The sequence below is a fragment of the Pithys albifrons genome, chromosome 2, assembly GCF_047495875.1.
Source record: "Pithys albifrons albifrons isolate INPA30051 chromosome 2, PitAlb_v1, whole genome shotgun sequence".
In the NCBI taxonomy this organism is placed as follows: domain Eukaryota; kingdom Metazoa; phylum Chordata; class Aves; order Passeriformes; family Thamnophilidae; genus Pithys; species Pithys albifrons.
Genome location: NC_092459.1, coordinates 64370489 through 64394236, shown reverse-complemented (window position 1 = coordinate 64394236; position 23748 = coordinate 64370489). Strand labels below are relative to the sequence as shown.

The following is a 23748-nucleotide window of genomic DNA, read 5'->3' as shown; positions in this document are numbered from 1 at the left end:
TTTTACTCTCCTCTTGTAAGAGCTAGTTCAGGGCATTAATTTCAGTCCACTAAAGAATAGCTTTGGGTTAACAAAACAAATGAACACATTTTACTGCATTACAATGCCTTCAAGCAGGCAAACTGTGTGTGCATTCACATAGGATGTGGCTTAATGTTGTGTATGCAGTTTAGATAATATCTGTCTCATATGGATGTATTTATATACATTATAAACTATTTCTTCTATTTCAAATTGTTAAAAAATACTTCCAAAACTCTAGTGTTCAATTATTTTATGGCATATTTTTATACAAAAACCCCCAAAGTTACCTAAATAAATATGAACAAAGAATAGTTATGCTACATATAAATAATGCTGTATCTGTCACCTTGAAAGAAAAAGGCAGTGCAGGAGAGACAGAAATTTTAGGAGGAATGTCATCTTTGTTATTTGAGCACAATCTGTAATTACCAACATCTTTATTTTACCTGGAGATCTGCAGGAGGCTCTTCACTATGGGTCAGTTCTCTGAGTTCTGAAATTTTGGAAATAAGCTGCTCCAACTTCAGTTCTTTATCCTTGACTTCAGACTGTAAAAGAGATGTGGTCAAAGTTTCACACCAAAATACAAGAAGTTTTTAGACTTTCAGAAGAACGCTCCATCAATTTCAAAAATGAAAGAAAGTGCAAACAAAGTTTAGCAACCAGGGGGGAACCACTGTTTTTCTATTAGTTTTCTGCTCTAAAAATCTCCCATCTCTTTTCCTTTAGTAGACTCAGTTTAGAGAATTTACCTCTCGCTTTAAAATAACAACACATATTATCAGCATTTAAAATTCCCTAACAGCTTTAATTTGTTAAAACTGGCACAATAAAAATGGGAATGTCATTGTTTATTTGACTGGAAAATCTTCTGAGGTTGTTAGATTTCACTTAATAGCATGCAGAGTATATTACATGGGGTCTGTGACTTTTATTATAAGAAATGAGCTCTTGAAAAAAATTAGACACAGAAATAAATTTTAATATCAAAAGCGAATTAAAAAAATGTACTGACATATCTGGCCCATGTATTTACTGTATTTGTAGATCAAGTTATAAAGAAATAGTCTACTTATTAAAACATAATAACAAAGTGTAAGAGAAAATCATAATTTGTAGTACTGAATTATCAGACAAGCAATTGCTGTGACTAACATATTACCTAAATTTGCTTTTCTAAAAAATTCAAGAAGATCACTCCAATTAAAAGATTGGACAGTAGATTTTAGGGCTTAATTGTTGCATTTAACATTTGTTCTGAATGGTAGAAGTTCATGTGGCCTCAAAAGGATACTGAGTGGGTATTTTTTGCTAGGAGGATATAATAGGTGACTAATCAAGAAAATGGCCAGTGAATTGGACCACATAAAAGCTACACTTATCCTTTCTGTCCATGCTCATCTATTTCTGATTGCTGAAAGGGGCAGGGCCCTTCTGTCACTGAACTGTCCTTCCTCTTGCTTTTGCAAAACAAAGTGAAAAAAAAAATGGATCGTGCATTCTGTGACTGCAAATGTACACACAGTGCTCACATCTTCTGCTATTTTGGCCTCCTACAAATCAGGTACACCTATTGCTTGAATACTGTCTGCTTTTACTCCCAATCATTTAATAGTGATAAATTTAGGTGGTCTTATTTCTATATAATTATAAAGGCATAATATAATGCTTGTCTTGAGCAAAATACTGATTTATCAACATTTGTAATTCTATTGTACTACTTAAATGTATTTACAGTGCATTTTCTTAAGGACATAATTTATTTCAAACCAAGCAAAATACATCTCATTCTATCGTTGATTTGATGTGTATTCTAATCCAATAGAGTTGGAATGCATCCTGAACACTGGTTAGATTTCTAAAAGGGTTTAACATTATCCAGAAAAGAAAGTCCTCATCTAACTAAAATTGATAGAGTTTATTGGGGTCACCCTTTACTGGGGTAATGTAGATTAGCTCAGTGGCGGTCGAGGAGGCAGAGACACTCAGGCTGCAGCGTGATCAGAAGGCTCACTGAAGACAAAAGACTTTATTTTTAGTAACAGCTTCACTTTTATCTGTTTTTACATATAACATGCCAGTAAACTATTGGTCAATAGTTCACATGGAAAGATTCTACTGGTTACAAGGCATCTCACATTCTACAGGTGCCTCTCTGCTCCTTCAGGATGCATTCATCAATCACCTCAGACCTTAAGAGATCCACACACACATGGTCATTCCCACAAGAGCCTGACATTAAAATATGCTTTCCAGCATATATTTTTTATTGATTGGAAAATAAACTTTCTTAAATAAATTGTAGAAACTATTATTCTTTGCTTAAATTCAGCTGAAGTTGTCTAAAATTTCCACTAGTTTCTACTGGAACAGAGTTCATTGTAGAATCAAATATAACTGCTAGAACCAAAATAACTACGAAGTTTAGTAAGATGTGCCATTCCTGTTTATCTCAGAAGCCAACACCTTCAAAAAATTACTGGAATGCTCTCAGCTAGCTATTGGGTTAGTGGTACCACTGCTTGCACAGAGAACACGCTGGTCTACAACATCACAATCTTATCTATGTGCCTGACACTGACATTTTGGTCCAGATCATTGATTTATGGATAAGAACCTGGAAGTTTTTCAGGATGACCTCCATTCTCTGACTATTACTGAAGTTGTTGATGCCTTCATTCAGTTGAGAAAGGCACTTATTACACCATCCATCCAATTCATCTCCAGTTTTCAGGATATCATCCCATAGAGACAGGCTTACACTCAGTCGGTCAATGTTATCTTCAATTCTTTCAGACACCTTTTAGGAAAGAGGAATATATCAATACCATTAACAAATTAAGTTTAGATTTCATTATTTTGCAACCAGTTATAAGAAAAGTGCGTTGAAAATAATTAATAAGCCTGGGTGAAATGTTTTTCTTAGATTTAAAGTTTTGTATTCTAATATCAATTTATTTACTCAGATCATAAAATAAAAACCATACATGACTGTTTCTAAATATTTGTATATTTTTTACTGGGACAGGGTTTTATGTTCAAATAAACTTTATCTTTAAAATAACTCTACATTTATCTTATTTAGTGTGGGAATTTGCTATTAAAGCAGTATAATAAGAAAATATAAAGTATTAGGAAGAAATCCTTTAGTGTGAGGGCGGTGAGACACTGCAATAGGTTGCCCAGAGAAGTTGCAGATGCCTCATCTCTGCAAGTGTCCAAGGCCAGGCTGGATGGGGCTTTGAACAACCTAGTCTAGTGACAGGTGTCCCTGCCCATGGCAGGGGAGTTGGAACTAAATGATCACTAATGTCCCTTCCAAACCAAACCAAACAAACCAAACAAGCAATTCAAACTAAACTAAACCAATCTGTGATTCTATGACTACCTATTATACTATGATTCTCTGCTATAATATTTTCTTTCTCAACATATTCATATCTTTTATGATGTAGCTTAATATAATCTACTGCCTAATTTACTTAGTCCAATTTACTTTAATAAAGTAATGCTGATACACATCAGGTGTGAGTCCAAGCCAAATTTAAACTCAGAACTCTGCTCTAAGCAAGTTTGTACTAGTAAGATTCATAAATTGTTATAAGACATCATTTTAAATCTATCAAATGAACGTCACAACTTTGTGTGTATAGTGGATGCCAAATCCCTCTGATTAAACCTTTGAGATATACTTCAAAGTAAATTTTACTAAACAATTGCACTCTAAGATCCCAGGAAAATAAAATATTGTAACCTCAGTCAAACAGAAAAACTATATTAAGCATATAAACATCAGACTCTTACATCCAGCCATTTGTCCACCATAGAGTTCATATCTGTTTTTACTCCAGTGGAGTCGCAGTTATGCACTCTTTTCAATTCTGCTAACAAATGTTTCCCTTTATTAGTGAAAGTATCCAGGTCTTTTTGTTTGTCACTCAGATCATTCTTGGCAGCTTCGTGCTGTGGAAATAAATGTTTGCTTGTTTAATAAAGCCATGAAGAAAGAAAAATCCAGTCCTCCAGGTACTCATCCCCAGCCTTGTGTTACAAATTCAATAATTCTCATTCAGCAAATTCCACAAAACACCGAGTAACCAAGATAGTTTTCTCGTGAACATAATCATATAGTTTGATTGTTTTTATAAATAAAGTCTTCATCATTGAATAATCACTTCAGGATTTACAGCAGGGTAAACAGCAGGTGTTGCAAATAAAATTTAGAATTATAAAACCTGTCAGTACTACATATTCTGGCAAACAAAAGCACAGATGTACTCAGCAAAGAATTAGATGAAATCTTCAGGGCTACTAAGTTTGCAATCCTAGCCATGGGGAAATCTTTACAACACTGTCATTGACAAGAAATATTTATTGCACTCCAACTCCTTCAGGACACTGTTGTAGCAGAGAATTCTCCACAGTCCAAGTCTCAAAGGAGAGGAATTATGTGGAAGTTACATGAATTTTTTTTTGTTAGACTGGTGAGCTCTCTTCTGGCTTTCTGTTCTATTTAAGATATCTATTAGAAATAGGCTATAAATATGCACAGTTCAGAATGAAGTTTGTACAGATCTGATTGAGAGATGATAAATCTTTAATTTTTTAAGAGCTCAATAGGCTTCCAAATGAAATTTCCCTCTGAAACAACAGAAAGAATTTAACTCAGAACTGTTTATCCTGACAGGCTGTTGGACATCAGAATTTAGAATTTTTGAAATATGATCCAATGAAATGCATGGAAAGTAGGGATCCAAATTCCTTCTCTGCTCAATGGCCAGTATCAACATTGTACCCCATGGACTAACTCTCCTTAAGGAAAGAGACAGACATAAAGATTATACACATCTGAAATATATGTAATTCATGTTCTTTTCTGACATTTTATCTATTTCAAATATTACCCAATATGGTAAAACATTGAAGTACATTGACTAGAACTATCCTTCTGTACTCAACATATTTAATATAAAAAGCTTTCCATTATTTTCCACCTATGCTTTCCATATAAATTAACATTTTACACTTACAGGTGTTAAAATTATAAATAGCAACAATGAAAATACACATGAATGGATCTCACCAAAATGGTGAAAGGACTATATTCCTTCCTCACCAGAATCAGTAAAATTTAAACCCTGACGAATGTCAGTGTGACAAGACTTGACAGTAAATTAAAGGAACTTTAAACATAGCTCAAGGGCACTTTTCAAATGAAAAACCCCCTATCTAATTAAAACAAAATTATTTAAATCCCTCAAAGGAAAATATATGTGATCACCTTTGATAATGTTCGCCTGACATCTTCATGATCCTTCCAAATGGATTTGATCACAGAAGCACTGTTAGCACTGTCTATGACTTTCATTACTGTTGACTTCAAGCTCTGATATTCCTTCATTAGATCTATAAGAATGCAGGACTGCTCCTTTCTGTAATGTGAAAAGGCTCTGTTAGTACCACTTATTATCATGTTTCTGAAGGACAGAAAATGTGACATAGCAATTCACCATGGGAAAACCAGGATGCAGTGCTAAACATGATTTGGGCAGGCAAGGAACTATTAATATTTTGGCTTCACAAATCATTGTGGATCAATACATCCAAAACATCTCACCGAAGAGACAGTATATGAATCACCATGTCATTTATATCAGACACCAAAGCAACTGACTTCAGCAAAAAAAAAGACTGAAACTGGAATTCAAGTTTATCAGTTCCTAAGTTCAGCATCTTTTGGATTGGAAAACACACTAAAATGATACTCGTTTTAAAAAAACTTGCTTAACATGGAGTGGGTTTTTTTGTTGCTAAAAAGCAGCAAAAATAAAGATTAAAGCAATGCAAGGTAAGTCTGCATGTTTTGTCCTCCAATTGTCAGATCTGCACTTTTAGGACTAAAACATTACATTCAATGTACTTGTCATTCTACTGAGAATGGATTAACCATCTGCTAAGAAAAGGCTTGATGTTTTTCTCTTTTCCACTCCCTCTTCAGAAAAGGCTATTTATGCTCAGACAATGGACAGAAGAAAAAACACCTACTCAATCCACTCTTGGTGTTTATACTGAAGAGAGAGAAGGAAGACTAATACATTGAATTTGTTTAGTTGTAGAACAGTGTTTGTCAGCGAAAGGAATTTAGGAAACAGGACATTGTCAAGAAAGAGGGGTAACTCCTTCAGGAGATGACCGCACTCTGACTCTCCAAAGAGATCTCAAAAATAAGAAGGTTTAGGAGGGTCTAAAATTTAGTCTGTATGAGAGACAAACCACTTAGTTTTCTTTGAAGGTAATGATGAGCCAGTTAAGACACAGAAAATTTTTAGCTCTCTTTTTTATCAACTTTCATTGATAAAACTTATCATCTGATCATGTATCATCATAATCAGTGTATTTGATTATATAATAATGATTATTATGAGCCTGGTCTCTTTGGCAGACAGAAAGACTTAAATCTAAAAATTATTTAGGACCATTGAATATAGAATTGTCAGAAACACATATCCAGTAGAGAATGAAAATACGTGCTAGAAGGGGAGTATGTGCCAGCTAGAGTGATAGTCAAATCTCACCAGAGATTTTTTATCTTTCAGAACACTAAACAATAACATGCAATAACATGTATACAATATAATTTGTATCTGTAAGTACTGTACTGAGAACCTATTTGTGGCTTTATTAATAGTATGAGTACATCTGGTACAATTATTCTTGTTTGCACTGTTTTTACCTAGAAGCCTTGTTTCTTATTGTGACTAATATAGCAAGATGATATGACAAGTAATAACTGCGTCTCTGCCCCCATCCTCCGTTTTCTCATCTTAAGCTAATGATATACTTACTTTTCATGTATAACTTTCTTGGTATCCTTCCACAGAGATTCTAAGAGATTTATCTCTTTCTCAGTCTCAGGAGCAAGTGTGATATCTTTTTGGGCTATTTGTTTTGCTTTGTCCATGAGCCACTGGACTTCATGTTGGTGAGAATTCATTTCTTCATCTAGCTGGTTAAAGATCCTCAGTCTGCAAGTTAAAAAGCAGGTTTCAAATTTATTCATCTTGATTTTTTTTTTGCAAGACATACAAGGAGAAGGAAAGAATGAAACAGTTGTTAAAGTTACTGTGCATAAATTTCCCTTTTTCTAAAATATCTTCAGAAAACAAAATGTTATCTGAGTTTTTTCTGCTACAACTGTGCTCAGAATGTGATTTTCCTGTTACATATAGAACTATACAATCCCATAGAAATACATGTACGTTCACCTTACACAGTCACTTGGAAATATATTCAGATATTTACACTAATACTTGATTATAATAAGTATTTGGAATTCCTTCAAAACATGTATAATCTTCAGTTCTGTAAGAGCAGAAATAGTTAAGTTACGTAGGATTTCTAATAGCTATTTAGAACTTAGATTCATTCAGACAAAATATATTTTTGAGAAATACACTTTCATGACTTTTCTTTCAATATAAAAGATTAGGGAGTTGCAACATGTCTTGTGCATGTTCTCCCTCTATCCAAATAGCCCACTTCCTTACAAATTTTTATTAAGTAGATACATATAATTTTCAAGAAATAGAGTACTCAAGCAGAAAACACACTCATGCCTCCAAAGCATCGTGAAATGTCTGGAGACTGCAAGCAAGCATGGAAGGGCCAATGTTCTACCTTTGCTGGAGGGCTTGTATAGTTGCCTCCTTCAGGCCCTCCTTGTCAGCCTTTTCCTCAATATCTTCAATACTCTTCAGTAACTGTTCTTTATGCTCCATGAAGGATCTTTGCAAGGCTCCAAGAGCTTCTGCCTCACTTTGTTTGGTTCCCAGCAGGTTTTGAACTGCCTCAAGTTCCACACAGAAATTATCCACCACAGCCCTGCAGGAGGTCCTCTGCCCAGAAATGCTGTGTTTCAGATGATACTGAGCCTTAGTAAGGGAACAATCCAAACTGATGACAAGAGATTCCAACTTGTTAAGATCTTGAATAACACCACTAAGTTCCTTCTTCAGCAATTCAGATTTGGCTTTATCTATATTTCCTGTTTTCTCCACTGTCTGCTTCAGCTGGTGGAGCACTCCTGATGCAGCATTATAGAGCTCCAGGAATACTCGCAGCTCATCCAGAGACTCTTGTCTTTGTCTTGTTATTTGACTTGCCTCCTGGAAGATCTGAAAGCAATCTTCAGTCTTTCCCTGCAATGTCTGCTGGTCCTCTGGGCTGCTGAAAGAACACAATTTATCTACATGTTCCTTCAGACTTTGTAACTGCTGTTTCTTACTTTCAACTTCCATTGTGTGGTTCTATGGGAAAGAAAGAAAATAGGGCTGAGTCTTTTCTTCCAATCCAAAGCTCAGGAAACATATTAGTACTAAACTTAGAAGTGAAACAAGTACTACTGAGCAGTTTTCAGTAGGAATAGTTCATTGTTACAATTTTGCTTTAAACTTGTTAAATATGTGACTGCAACAGCATATTGGTTTTCAAACAAATAAATAATTTCAGATGAGTATTTAGCTGAATGCACTGTACGATTTCTCTGTCTTTAATATTTACATCCAAAAGTTTACCTTATTGTGAGATGCAGCTAGTTGTTGATCAGCTGTGTTTATCTCTGAAGTGGCTTGTAGTTCAGCAAGAAATTGCTTAATCCAGTCTGAAAAACTGAGCAGGAGCTCGTCAAACTGCCCATGCTCAGCAACAAGAGATTGAAGGAAGTTGATCCTATAGAATGTCAGATGTAAATATGAAAGCACTTGATGTAAATTAATCATTACCCACAATCAAAACCACAGCTGACTGGTCAGCATTGAATTCAATGCCAGATGCAAGCAAAGAAAGAAATGCAAATTTATTTTGCAAATGTGATGACTCCTGTATTGACAACTGGGGAGTAACAAAACATTTGAAAGCATATTTGGCTTTTCCTGTTTCTACTGTTTTATTTATAGCAGCTGTTAGAAGAGCCCCAAACAGTCAAGGTATATTCTTCAACTTTTCTTCATGGGCGTAGTCCCATCAAAAAGAATACTGATGGAAGTTAAAGTTTAATTTTCAGACATAACAACTCAGTTTGTCCTATCATCTGCAACACTGAATATAAGGTGAGAGTTTCATGAATTTGGGCAGGGGGTGAGGAAATGCATGCTCAACCTCCATTGAAATAAATGAGAGTCAAGTCTGCTCAGAGGAACACAAATGAAAGGAATAATGTCTCCTGAGGAGTAGTAAGCAGAACTGTTTCTAAACCTTGACCTTAAAAAAGACCGTGTCATTTACTTTCTAGTTTCCTCTAGAAATTTCTCTACCTAATTTTCAATATGTAGATCATTGCATTGTAAAGGAATCATATTGATAATAGTAGATTATGTCATTGGTCAGTATCTATTTTTTAAGCTACATTACAAATAGCAAAATATGTGTGTTCATCATGAAATAGTTGAAATTTAAGTATATGACAACATAGAGTTTCAAAAAAGCAGGCAGTTTTCCTGAGTTTATCATGAGCCAGAAGCCTAACAATTGAGTATTTATGGCAAATGGAAGTTTCAAAGTGGGTTTAATAATACAATAGTTTGGGTTTGCACAAGATAAACTGAAAATATAACTGGAAAAATGAAGAACAGGTATTAGAGATTTCGGAAGTCACTTGGGAAATTATAACTGAGGAAAGGCATCATAACCTTAATTTCCTTCCCTATATTCCTTCAAACAGAACTTTTCTACCAAAAAAACAGGGAGAGTTTATGTCAAAAAAGGCAGCATCATAAATGTGTGGGATTTTCCACCCCCCCAATCCTTGGAGCTCAGAGATCAGTATATACCTTAAACCTTTGTTTTCCTAATGGTACTATGTAAAAAATATGTTTTAGGATTGGGATTCCTCATCTGAATATTGCTTATTTTACATGTAAAAGCACTAACCTTTTATCCACAGTTTGTGGTAATTCCTTCCACCTCTCATCCAGCTCTTCAAATTTTTCTTTTATTGTTGTCACACACTGCTCTGAAGCTGTTGGAAATAGTGACTCATTTAACTGTAATAGGCTCTTATAGACTGAAGCATGGGACTCAATATCTGCCTGCAAATCCTGGGAAAAAAATGGATTGTAAAACCTTTAGATTAAGCAGGGCATCACATTATACAAAATAACTATAATAATAAAAAGACAGCTATGGATTTACACCACAGCACTGCTGAAACAAGTGAGTGAGCACAGTCAAATTCTTGGAGGAGCTAAGGTCAAGCAGCTCCCTCAACACCTCTCAGACAGATAAATCTGCAACAGTAACTCAGTAGGGATTCATCAAAGCTGTTCTTTTCTCCTTTAGGACAAAGTGTGACCTATACAACTCTACTATATGATGACAGTGGCTAAAATAAAGACCACGTTTTACACCTTATTTTATGTGCAGCATTAGAATTGTGAGGAAATGATGCAAATTGGCCCAAACAACAACAAAAAACCCAACCCCCCAAACATTTTTTCTTTTCTTCAGTAATATTTCAAACTGAAAATATGGAGTAATTGGCTTCAAGGAAAGTATAAAAGATGATACATTTGGCCAAGTGCTTCATATTAATCTAAGAACAAATAGCAAAAATTCCAAGGGAAGGCATAATTTAGAATAGGATGAAAGTTTTGTGTTTAAAAAACCAACAACAACAAAAAAAAAAGAAATCAGACTTTCTTTGTGATTTCCAAACCTTTAAACATTTTTTCATCTGAGCAACTTTTCTCACATGCAAAATAAAAAAAAGAAAAGCAATATTGTCTAACAAAGGAATTTCTCTAGAGAAAAGATCCTCCAGCAAGCAGACCCTTATCCTTGATTGACAGATAATAGGATATATCAGGGCATTTTTCTTTTTGCATGAGCTGCCATATCATAGTTAGAAATAATATTCTTTCTGTAATTCTTTTCTTTGAGAAATAACAATTATAATGCAATACTTCCTAGAACATTTTCAAAGACCATAATCAAGTGACTTGTCACACTATAATTAAGGAAGTCCATCCTTTAAAAGACACAGAAATACACCAGGAAATATAAGGGGACAATATTTCAGTTGAAACATACCTTCAGTGACTGCAGTTCACCTTCCAACTTAACTCTATCAGCAGAAACAAACTGCTCTGAAGGCCTGGCTGTAACTTCACACCCCTTCAACCAGGCCAGGAAGGCAGGTAGCTCCTTCTCCTGCCTAACAAAATCACAATGCAGGGTTACCAAATTATCCTCTCAGTCCCACACTCTGACCACAGGAAGGTCTCTGTGTCCATCAGAAGACATGTGAGAGTTTACTCACTTCTGCCACTGAGCCAGAAGAGTCTCTAATAAAGTCTGTTTCTCTTTAGAATATTGTAGCACTTTTTCATGTTTCTGCTGTAATGCTATGACCTCCTGAGTAGCTTTTTCTTTGCAGGTCAGCTTTCGTGCACTGGCTGAGAGAGCAGCCAAAGTGCTGCTCAGTTTTTCCACAGCATGACAAAGGTCCTAATCAACATGTAAAAGAAACAGAAATCATATACATAAATAATAGAGTTGTGGTAACAACAGTTGGAAAAATTCTGTACTTCTACTCGTAAGTTTGAAGCAATGCCACATCCATCACATAATGAAGTCACTGTCTAGCTTAGATATTGCTCAGGTCTATCCTACATACATGTGTTCCAAGCACATCAATGAACTAGCCTGTAGTGGGGAAGAAATTCCTAAGAACAGTGCTGAAAAAAACCCAACTAGGCAACAAGAGTCAGATCTTTTGAATGGGCATGCAATACAGCATCATCCATGTAGGAAAAAGGTCCACATTCAGGAAAAAGCTCCAAATTCCCTAACAACGGTCTAAGAGTTGCTCTAATTTATACAGAGCAAACACAAATCCCCACTCCAACATATGACTGCCAGACTTGCAGCCTATGTCATGACATGGAAGAAGTAGGGAACACTTACTGGAAACTTTTGTCAGCATCTGTGAAAGGTATTTTTCATAGAAATGGCAGCTTTTATAGAATGGGTGTTCCCATTTTTAGAAAGCTGGGAAACTTGTCCATGTGAAGATTGAAATGTAGCACGAGTGTAAAAGCACAGAATGAAATAGATTTAAGACCACTAAAGTTCCAACTCACAGGTGTGCAACAGTAACAAAAGTAGAAATGGTTATAATTACAAGCAATCTTATATAGGAGAAAATGTGAACTATACAGGAACAAGCTGCTGATAATTTCACATTAAGGCATTTAATAATCATGATCCCCTAGGCAGTACAAGACTTTACAATAGCATACTCAGCATATAATGTTTAGAAGTCAATAACAATGGTGATTACAAGTGTTTTCTGAATAAATTCTCCACATGCAAAATATTTTTCCTCAACAAGTATCAAGTTTTTTGAAGCAGACAGGTCAGGCCTCGCCTGCATACAGACTTTGCAAGTTGTTATCACAAAGTTCAGAAGAAATTATATGCATTTTACTGCAAGAACAATCTGACTAAAATTTTTCATGATTTCTTAGAAAGAAAGGTAATGATTACTGTGGGAAGCACACATCAGAACTTACGGAAGAAATAGTACACCAAAGCTCTTGAGATTTGGGATAATTTGTAGTTTGATTATGAATCCAATTTTTTTTTCCTTTTGTAAGGGACTGAACCAAATGTCCAAACACCCATGGCTTCTGGCATCACAGCTAGAAACTTGTGAATTGAAACTCTCCCTTGTCTCCCCATTGTCTAAGAAAAACTACCTACAAGCACAGATTTTTTAATCACAGTTAGCTATACCAAGTTCAAAGTTTCATGAAAGTCATAGAAGAAAAATGTCCAACAGAATTGTTTCTTATCTTCTATTTTTCATAATGTTTTAGATGCATGAAGTTAAAAACAATAACCTGAAGGATAAAGTCATAATTTTAGGCTTTCTTCTCTCTAGACTGGGGAAGAAACTCACCAAGCTTGTCTGAAATGGTGACAGGAAATAGCTGGGGAAGTACTTAAGCCTTCCCTAATTCAGGCAGGTAGCCCTTGCCTCCTTCTGCCTCTACCCTGTGCTATGTGACAACAGGCAGCCCCTGGTCTGGAGGTTACTGGCATTTCTGTAAGGAGATCAGTGTGATACCATTTCCCTGGAGTCACTGAGAGGAATAGCTGGCCAAAAGCTCACCATGCAATCCTGAAGGGCTGCATAAGTTGCTGCTGCTGAAGAGCATGATGTGAGAGGCTCAGCCACTTTAGCTTCAAATTCAGACACTGACTGCTGTACCTATGAAAAAAGGCAAACCAGAGTCTAAAATCAGCAGGAATTACATAAATGATTCTTTAAATAATATCTTTTAAATGTTTAGCACTAACAGACTATAATATCCTAAAGCCTTTGTAGTGCCGAGTGTCTTCTGAAATTAAAAGATGCTAACTGTGCTCAGCTCCCCCTGACTGGAAGAATAATAATATTTAAATTATTTTCCTTGCAACATCCTATCAACCAAAGATTGAAGTTAAAGTGTTTATAAGAACTATGGATGTGGTTTATTAGTACAACATGGATGTGGTTCAATAGCACAATACCCAGGAGAATCACTAAGGTTTTCTAAAAGAAAGCATATTTTTTTGAGTGTATATAATTTAGAGTTTTTCTGAAGGTGCCTTTTAAGTAATTCAGAGCACAAATTTATGTATCTAGGTCTTGCAATTACCATACAAATCTACTTATTTATTTTAGTCCATCCTATTATAATCTGTATTTTATACTGAATTTTGGAAAAATATAGAGTAATTCCATAAATTGCTGCAAACAAGCCATTAAATTTTCATTGTCTACCTGTTTAAGACTTTTTTCATATTTCTGCAGTGCTGATGCGTTCCCTGTGATTGTTCCTTCCAGTCTCTGCGCATGATCTCTTAGCTCTTCCCAGTACCTTTTGACCTGAGTCAATTTGGCTTTAATACGTGCACGTTCTCCAGAGGTAACAAACTGGGAAAAAGACTCTGCTTCCTCTTCTAGATTTGAGATTCCAGTTATTTTACCATTTATCTCTTTATTAATAACCTAAAATGTAAAGTTGGGGTAAAAAGAAGCACAATAGGTTTTTAATTATCAGAATAATATTTTCCAATTCCTTTTTTTTATCTGAGCTAATAATATCCTACATCAAAAAAATTACATGAGAATTCATTGTCCACTTGAAATAATAAGTTACAAAAGTCTTTAAGTATTTTTCTTCTTGAAACTAGCATTGGAAAAGGTTTAAAATACAGCCTGCCCTAAAACCAGTGTGTATGAAGAGCAATTAGAATTGGCTGAAGGTGCATATTTTCCTAAGTAGGCATGATGGTGCATATTTTAGCAACTCTTACTTCACAGGAAAGTAATATACAATTCCCTTTAAGATTCAAAATAAAGAGAAGATGAAAACACATCAGTGTTCAACTGAAAAAATATTGTTAAGGAGATGAAGCCTGACAGTTACTTATGTTTAGTAAGTTTTCAAGTACTAACAAAATAAAACATGCTATGATTTGAAAAACAATAGAGAGTGTTTCAATTTTCTTATTTAAAATACTAAGGTATAATAAAGGATAAATTTAATTAGATGATAAGTTGGGGTAAGTGTGCCCTTAAGCAGAGTATTAAATTAAGAACCACATTACAATGTAAATAGGAAACCATGAAACAAGGGTGCTAATGGTCTTTGGTACTTTTCAGCTGTCTTGTACATCAATTAGGAAATGCATAAAGACAAGCTAGCACTGGCTTTACATTTTATCAGCTTCATGACAGCAATGCTCTCCTATTACTTTGCACTGGTTTTTATTACAAATTAGAAGCAAACCTGGCAGCCACAACACCCAAAAAACAAACATAGTCTTTCATGTTCAGTGTCTGTTTATTCAGTAAGCACCAATGAATGCAAAAACAAGTTTTTTCATAACAATTTTTCTTTAAAATTACTGCTGATGTTTAAAGTTCATGGAGTTCTTCTCCAAAGGAATAAAGAACACTGATTGAAAGAGGCTAGAGTGTTCCTTGAAACTGAAATAGGTAACAGCACTCTCAAACATAAAAATGTTAAGATATGTATGTACATAAAATACACAAAAATCTTCTTGAAAATGCACTCTCAAAGCATAGAAAGTGCCCAGCTTCTGCTATAATTTTGATAAAAAACCAGTATCTTTCTTGCTATTAGAAAGCTCAGAAGAGGTTTACTGCAATATTCAGTCAAAAATTAGCAGAGTGACTGTCAGAAAAAAATGTGGTGCTATAAGAATTTATAGTATCTCTTTATGCAATACATTCTGAATTAATTCAGATTATAAAATATCTTTTTTGCATGAGAATATGATGCTGAGGAAATATATCGGATTTGCAGCCCTGAAGCTGAAATTATCTAACAATGCAGTAGATACAAATGAGGCAGCACTTTCTCACTCCTACACTCTTCTGTTAAATTCACTCAGTTACATAAAAGAAGGTGGATAATTGAGGCCTTCAAACTCTCACTGAGTCTGCCACCAATGGTAGCTACTTGTGATAACTGTCATTTTGTTCCACCAGGAATTTTGGAGAAATGTGTAGGTGAAAATTTGGCTCTGCTGAAGTCATTGCAGTTTTGCAATCAACGTCACCAAAAGAAGAATATTACCACTACTAACTAGGTTAATTACATTCAGCTGACTCCAGGTTTTTTATCTGGTCAGCCAAAGATATCAAGGAACCCACCTTTTTTTTTTTTGTTCATTTGCCTTATGTTGCAGTATTCCTTATTAATATGTTGTACTAGAAATCATGAACTGAGTATGGTGATTAGTGTTGTGACACAGAGTAACTCATCAGGAAACTTCCAACAAAACATAACAAATTCTTCAAAATCAGGCACAAAGCAATGCTGCTGAAGTAGACCTTCAGCTACGTGCCCATGCATTTGGAGGTTAGATGACTTGTTTCACATTTCACTCATAAAGCTCATCTGTTCACCTGAGGTACAGTGATGTCCCTCATACTTTATCCAGAGGATTTTCTCTGCTTTATGTCTGTTCACTCAGGTTTTTATAAGCATCATCTGCTGACCATTTTCTTTCTGTGTAAGAATTGTGGAATTTTCAGAAAATTTCAATGCAGTGTAAAAATCACTGCTTATCTGCATCCATAGTAAGGAATGGTCTTTCTGGGAAGTTGGCTGTAATAGCCTAATAGGGTTTAAATAGGCTCCATTTAGACAGAAAAGAACTGGCACACTGTAATGCAACATTAGTACCATTTAACACACTTATTTTCTGTCTTAAACATTGGAATCCAGTCCACTAATTACTTAAAAGCAAGGAAACCTGATAATGTATGCCACTGGAGGAAGTGCATACACATTATTTCACAAGGAAACAGGTTTTGAATTGCTGCAGTGATGAAGCAAGAACTCAAGCATTGTTTTATTCTTCAATGATGAACTCAAGAAATTTTATTTATTTTTTTGTATGTAAAGTTGTGAACAAATTAAGAACAGGAAAATCTGTTGATAAACAGCTTCTGTCACATGAAACAAGTGCATTATGGTCCTTTGGAAATACCTAGCGTCAAGCTGGTCTGCAGGCAGGTGCACACCTGTGCACCTTCTGAAGAGCAAGTGGGTCACAGAATAAAATTGCAATGTGCACTGAGTTCTGAAAAATCCTGTACCCTTAGAAACATGCTGTTTCAGAGAACGTAAGTTTTAAATGAAAGGGAGGATACAAAGTCAGCCCTTGAAATGCAATGCTTGGAGACAATATGCACCTCAGTTGGCAATACAAAACTAAACCCATATTTATCTATATCTACAGGAATGTACACAGAACTTAAGACAGTGTAAATATAAATAGCAATAAATGGTATGTAGGTTTTCAAGCTACCAAGAGCAACAGTTTCTTTATTATTTCAGCATAAATGATACAAAATCAAGTTGTAACTTTAGCTTGCAAAATTAAAATCAAGTTCTATAGCCACTAGGTGATGAATGTTTTAAGAAAACCCCAAACCTTGTATTTATGTAGCTGTTTTGCACACCAGTTGAGATTACTCAAAAATAAGAAAGGTTTAAATTAGATTTTTAACCATACACACCAAGGCTTCATATGTGTGAACTAAACACTGAAAGAGAAGGCAGCCTGTAAGAATTTTCCTTTAGTTTATGTAAAACCTTACTGCTTGGTATTCATGTATAAAATGGATCATCATTCATCATGGTAGTTTTGAAACATGTAAAATGTCTCTTCTCCCACTGGCCTCTAGCAAAATGACAGATAAATGGCCTTTCAGTGCTAAACATAACAAGAACTAATCACCTTGATCTGGCTGATCTGTATGTCCAAAGGAGATGATGATGTTTCCAAAGTTGCCAGTTCTTTTTCTTGTTCAGCTATCCAGATGGACAGAGCTTCATAATTATTGCCAAAATGATCCCACTTGTTTTTCACCATTTCCATGCTTTTAATACTAAAATTAACCAAATCAATTAGAGAGAATAAACAATTTAATATAATGAAGTTGTCCATATTCTTGCTAAATATTCAATCTACAGGAGGGTCTTTTAAAAAACTCCTGGGTTTAGAGGACCAAGGTGTGCATCTAAATTCAAACCTGGTTCTCAGACTGTGCACCAAAAATCAAAGTTATACTAGCCATAGTGGAGACACTGAAAGATGAAAGAATATACAGCTTTATTCATCAGCTGTACAAGAATCTCATCACTGCAGGAAGGAAAGGCAAAAGGAACATCAATAGGATTTCTATGAAAAAATATGGAATTATGATTATATCTAAATATTTAGGTAACTGAAAGCAGAGATGTTAATAATTTAGTCTCCTGACCAGAATCATTAAAATGAGAAATGTGGATGTACACATTGTTACCAACGCTTCACTGCTTTATTAATCTTGCTTTTTTTAACAGCAGTCTCCCCCTCTTACAGGAAGTTTGTGTTTTCTGCAGCAATGATTTCATATCAAGCCAAAGAATGAACAACAGATGTGACTCAACTCCCTTAAAGTTAACAGGTTTATATTCTTTGGAGCATACATCATAGGTATATTAAACAGAGACAGATTATGACTGATTCTTCTGTGTCTTGGATAGCAAACAAAGCACCTTTTTTTTTTCTGTCACAAGTAAGAAGTTTAAGGTCATTATGTATGGCCTAACAGCATTAACTTCAGTACATAAGTTTCTGTCCCTTTCAAGTCATTGTAAAGAAACCAGTACTAATGTAGGCCCTTGCACACAGCTTGCAAAACACACATCTATTTCACTGAAAATACTAATATTTCATCATAAAAATTTGAGTATTACAAAATTTCAAAATACATGTTCCTTTTAAATATAGCCTTAAAAACCATTCCATGTTAAAAAGTTTTCATCTTCTTTCTCTGCCTTAATAAAGATTTAAAAAAGATGTAATCTAAAAATGTAAAAATTAACCTTTTTATTTTTTCTTTTTTATTTTCAAAATGAAAAAAAGAAAAATCAGGAGCGTCAACAGCCATTTACTGACAAGAGTGTATGCACATTCAAGTTATTTGTAGGAAATCAATGTGCAAAAATATTTCACTCAAATCCAGCCCAAGAAAATACAACTAGAAATCAGAATCAAGGGACCAAATGAGTGGCACAACTGCTGAAAATCCTTTGTTTTACATTTACTTTTGCATAGTTTTAGGAAAGCTGCAGACTATAAGGAATATAATCCCAAACACACTGCACAGCTGTTCACATTCTCCTTGAAAAACAGGTGGGGAGCTGCTCAAACTTTACACTCCTTTTCCTGTTCATTGGCACAATATGTAACTTATGTATTTGGAATACCTTCACTTTAAATTAATTGGCCAAGATTTTTATTGGTGATGCAAGTTAAAACACAACCCTTACACCCTTCTCATATGTTCTCTAAATTCATCATAGAGAGTTGCATACATTTTCATGTTTTACAGAAGGGATTTAGTTTTTTTTTTATCTGTTACATTAGCACAGACATTCTGTATAATGCATATATTCAACAAAAACCTATTTCATACCTACATTGAAGGGGTATATCAATGATGACTGATTTAAAAAGAGGTGACTATTTAAAAAGTGAATATTCATTATTGGAAGGGCAACTTTGATTGAGAAATCACACTGATTTTCTCTCTAATAGTGGAGAAAGTGATGGATAAAGTAAAGAATTCAGAAAAAGATGTCAGAATTTGACTATAAATCACTAACACTTGATGTTGGAGAAAGCATTATATAAAAAATTAGACAACCATTTGCTGCAAAGGCTAGTTATTCTAGCTTATAACTGTTCTTCCACATTAGGAAGAAAATAGAACTAAATTAAAATCAGATTAACATGACAGTTGTCAATATGGGGAAAAAAATCCAAGTAATTTGGACATTGCCCTTTGCTCATATTCAAATAGAGGTGGTGGTACCTGCTTGAATTTACAAAACAAATAATTCTATAGAGTAATTCCAGTAAGACAGGATAGAATTGGCACATTTATCTATGACTTGTGTATCAGATCTAGTATATGCAAAAATAATGATTTGATACATACATACAAAGGTATGCATATATGGATAAAAGGAGAATAGCAACAGCTGAAGTTGAGTAACAAGTTCAATAATTGAGTTGCTTGTTTGAGAGAAAGGATGAAATTTTAACAAGCTTTTCTTGGAGTTTGAACATTTAATTTTTTTCAACAAAATTTGGCAAATGATACCTTTGTGTTTTGCAGCAACAGAAGCACCTTTTCATATTGCCTAGGAAATATAATTGGGCATTCAGCTAAGATGAAGGCACTTCTTGACACTCTGATGGAGAAAGTGGAATACTGGAAACTGAGGGTAAATGTGCTGCTCTCACTTTCACTGAGTTTTTTCTTTCTGAAAGAGTCCAGCACCTCAAGAATGAGCTCAATTATCCCTTCTTTACAAGACTGGGATTTAAAGATAAGTGACATATTAAATGTAACTAACTTTTATAAACTATATAAAAAATATTTTATTTGCACACACTCTTTTTACATATTTGGTACTATAACTTGGTTTTTATGTCAGGACAAGCTGGAAATGATAAAGCTGATGAGACAACATGAAATGTTAACAAGATATTCTATAAATCTGATACAATCTTATAGTGAAGAATAAATATTAGGACTTGTTAAGAACATACTCTTCTTCAAGAGTAACTTCCACTTTTTTCACTTGTTCTTGAATTGATTTGGCCTGATGCTGAAGAGACTGCTTGTTCTTTGAACCAAGCTGTATCTCAGAAGAGTTCTTCACCAGATTCTCAGCCTGCACTGCCATTGCTTCAGTCTGTTTGGAAAGTTCCTGTAAGGATGTAAGACTTATTAATACGACTTTAAACAGTTTCATATATTCATACAGAAAGTATTTTTCCTCAATATTTGTGGTTGGAAAAAAGTATCTGTGTCCTATGTGTATATTTTGAATGTGTAAATACATAAAAATAATCTCTGAAGAAACTTATTTTCATGTTGCATTTAAGAAAAGTTCATTTGAGCAAACTAGCTTGAATTAAAGTTGTCGGGGGACGTTACACATGCAGAAGTTTTTAACTCACAAATCAAAATTTTGTTCTGTAACTCATCATGAAATTTATTTTTAATTGTGGAAGATGATATGCATCTTTATTTAATTTTTAGATCCAATCATTTACAAAGTGGATTTTGCTGTATCTCATATTCTGTATTTTCACTTTGTTTAGCAACTATTTTCTGTCACAAATGTTAAACTCATACACCAGAACAATGGATGCTGAGCATAACCAAGATATCTATATTTTATTACTGGCTTCATCAAAGGTTAATACCAGTGAGAAAAGCACATTGCTTAGGAAAAACAATCACTATTATTACTTCTGTATATGAGCTGGGATAATTCTCTATTACTAATGGCAAGTGGCATATTATGGTGCAGAAGTCTCTGCTTTGTCTTCTCAGGGCTAAGACAGTGCTAGTTGTCACATTCCACTCTGCCAAAGTGTACCCTATCAATGTTGATAAGCAAGTGCTCAACACAGATTTACTAGCATAGGTAATTACTGAGCACGTGAAATGGCAAGTCCTCAAAATCATTTTAATTTTCATGCATATGCTTCAGATGCAGACTTTAAAGTAATCCTTCATGATTTTTTTTTCATAAAATGACTTTTTACCTCGAAGCAGTTTATGCAGTCTCTCATCTGTACATAGATTTAGCACTGGCATAATGGGAAACTATGCAAAGATTGAAGGCAATACACTCAGCACAAGTCAAAAAGCAAAGCAGAAGGATATCTCAGTTCCTGTATTTCGCACAGTGAATACCTTTGTCTGGTCCAGTTCTGAGGAGAGGCTCTCTAAACTGCTAAAGTTTAAGATACGTTCAAGTACAGAGCTTGCTTGATTGAGATATTTTACTACCGTTTCTTTGTCTCTTTCAAACTGCTCCCATTTATTTATTGTGACCTAAAAAACAAACAAACCCAAAACAGGAACACAAAGAGTTCAAAGGGGAGAAAACAAACTTTTCATTGTAAGTTAGCCAAGAAAGAAAAAAGAGAAAAGCCTAACATAAAATAATTTCTCCTGAAAAAACATCTACTCAGATGAAATGGTTCTAAACCAAATAAAAGTTTTCCCTTGAATTTTCACTGATTCATACTGTGCTGTGCTAAAAAAGTACTGTTCTCTAAAGTGCCAGTAATATTTAAATCTTATCTTGAATGTCCTATAAGAAGTCTGAAATAATACGTGAAGAGACTTATGCTTATGGTGACAGGTAGTCAAAAACATCTAAAAAGATTTTCAAGTTCTTTAATGAAATAAATTATAGTAGAAGAAAATCCCTGCTCACAGGAAAATCACACATAAGAACCTATTTGCTCATTTCTGATAATGTAGAATTTTGATTAACACACAGCATTTAATTACCAGTCATAAGAATTATGACAGTTTAAAAATTTATTTTCTTGATTATGAAGTAGAGCTTAAGACCTTCTTTATGGAAATCCTTAGAGAAAAAATGGGTTTCAATAATAAAAATTTACGTTAAGAAGTAATTCGAGCTCTACTGATCATATTTCTCATCTTGTGTTTTATCATGGGGAATAGTTTTGATGACTTTAAACATTTGCATGGAGTGAAAAGAGCTGGATTTCCATCCTGCTTAGAGAAGTGCAAATGGTAAATCGCATATGGTTGCGAGAAGGTATAAATTCTAATCCCAGTTCAGCCAGTGATTAGTGATACAAGATGAAGTGATCCATTGGATTTCTCTCTGACTTTTTCCTTCCTTCTTTAAATTGAAGATGAAGCATGTATGTCATACAGTAGTTGTGAGGATTATACTTGCACAACATCATGTGTTATTAACCTAATATCCAGCCCAAGGACTCTCAATTAAAGGCCAATGTCACCTTTAGTAACCAGCAGAGAGAACCCATCTAAAAATTAATTCAGAGAGAAATTATTTAAAATAACTGATATGACTGAATAGTTAGGACTTTTAAACACTTCCAAACAGAAAGCTATTTCACAGACTCACAGCCTATTCTGAGTTGAAAGGAACCCACAAGGATCATCGAGTCCAACTCTTAAGTCAATGGCCCACATAGGGGATTGAACCCATGTGACCTTGGCATAATTACAACCAAGTTTTAACCAACTGAGACAGCAGCTTCACAAAGTTTTTCTACTGATCATGAAAACCCCAAGGACCAAGAGTCAGAGGCGAGACTGAGCTCAATTCTTTTTACATAAAAAAATCAGTTTTTACTGAGTTAAAAAAGAAGAAAAAAAAAGAAGAAAAAAGAATAAAGCAAGAAGTTTTGTTTCAGTGTACAAAGGACCCACCTGCAGTTGCTCTTCACGTTTTTCCATAGTTTGTTGCATGTTCTCCAATGTTCCTTCCAATTTCTGCAAATCCTCTCGCACTGTGCTGGGTAACCCACCTTGGATCTGCAGCCGTTTGGCTTGGGAAATCTGCTTTTGCACATCTTGCCTTTTTGCACGGAGTCTCCTTGTCCTTTGCTAAAAGGATTCATTCAACAGGAATGATCAGACATCCCCTTCCCTTTCTAATATGTCTGACCTATACCAGCAGCATTGCTAGGCAAGCTCACAGCTCCCTGCTCAGTTCTGCTCTGTGTACCTTTGGGTCTGTGTTAAAGTCGTTTTCTACCTAAAAAGAACTCATATCACAAGAAAAAGTACTCAATGAGAAGTTAATTAGTTCTACTACCTCTCTTAAGATGGATAAGGAATGTAGAATATTGAAAGAATCAATACAAACCTTAAAACACTCAGTAGTGCTCACAAACACCAAAGAGTTTAGATAAGACACAGGTAAGTGTCTTAGTAGTGCTTGGTGAGACAGTAAGCCATGTCTGACCATACAGAAATAGATGTTAATGTAAAACACTTAAATAATGCACAAACACTGGCATTAAATTATTCCTATTTTTATTAGCTTTAAGCAGGTCTCAAAGTTAATTTCCCATATTTGGCCTTAAAGGCCATGATTCTTGCTGTATGCAAGCTATACCATTGATTATTACTGTAGACTGTAGATGCTTTGATCTATTATCAGTGAGTAAAATGCCTCCTGTTTTACTCCTACAGCATGGAGGCCCATTTGTCACAACAGCAGCTATCTAGAGAAGTATGTGATACTTGAGCTAGACCTTCCCCCATCATTTAGA

The 23748-nt window shown here is 34.8% G+C and overlaps 1 protein-coding gene across 2 annotated transcripts in view; it reads right to left on the bottom strand.

The window, feature by feature from the left end:
- The window catches only part of SYNE1 (spectrin repeat containing nuclear envelope protein 1), a 255666-nt gene that overhangs the window by 172608 nt on the left and 59310 nt on the right, over nt 1–23748 (bottom strand). For both annotated transcript variants that reach the window (XM_071549312.1, XM_071549313.1), the window contains exons 29-44: nt 22901–23077; nt 21374–21514; nt 20215–20375; nt 17347–17497; nt 13850–14077; nt 13196–13294; nt 11339–11526; nt 11110–11233; nt 9952–10118; nt 8598–8751; nt 7702–8330; nt 6870–7049; nt 5306–5456; nt 3829–3987; nt 2642–2824; nt 471–572 (exon numbers count right to left, since the gene is read on the bottom strand). In XM_071549312.1, the coding sequence (XP_071405413.1) occupies nt 471–572; nt 2642–2824; nt 3829–3987; nt 5306–5456; nt 6870–7049; nt 7702–8330; nt 8598–8751; nt 9952–10118; nt 11110–11233; nt 11339–11526; nt 13196–13294; nt 13850–14077; nt 17347–17497; nt 20215–20375; nt 21374–21514; nt 22901–23077 (2994 nt within the window). The remainder of the gene's footprint in view (nt 1–470; nt 573–2641; nt 2825–3828; nt 3988–5305; nt 5457–6869; nt 7050–7701; nt 8331–8597; nt 8752–9951; nt 10119–11109; nt 11234–11338; nt 11527–13195; nt 13295–13849; nt 14078–17346; nt 17498–20214; nt 20376–21373; nt 21515–22900; nt 23078–23748) is intronic.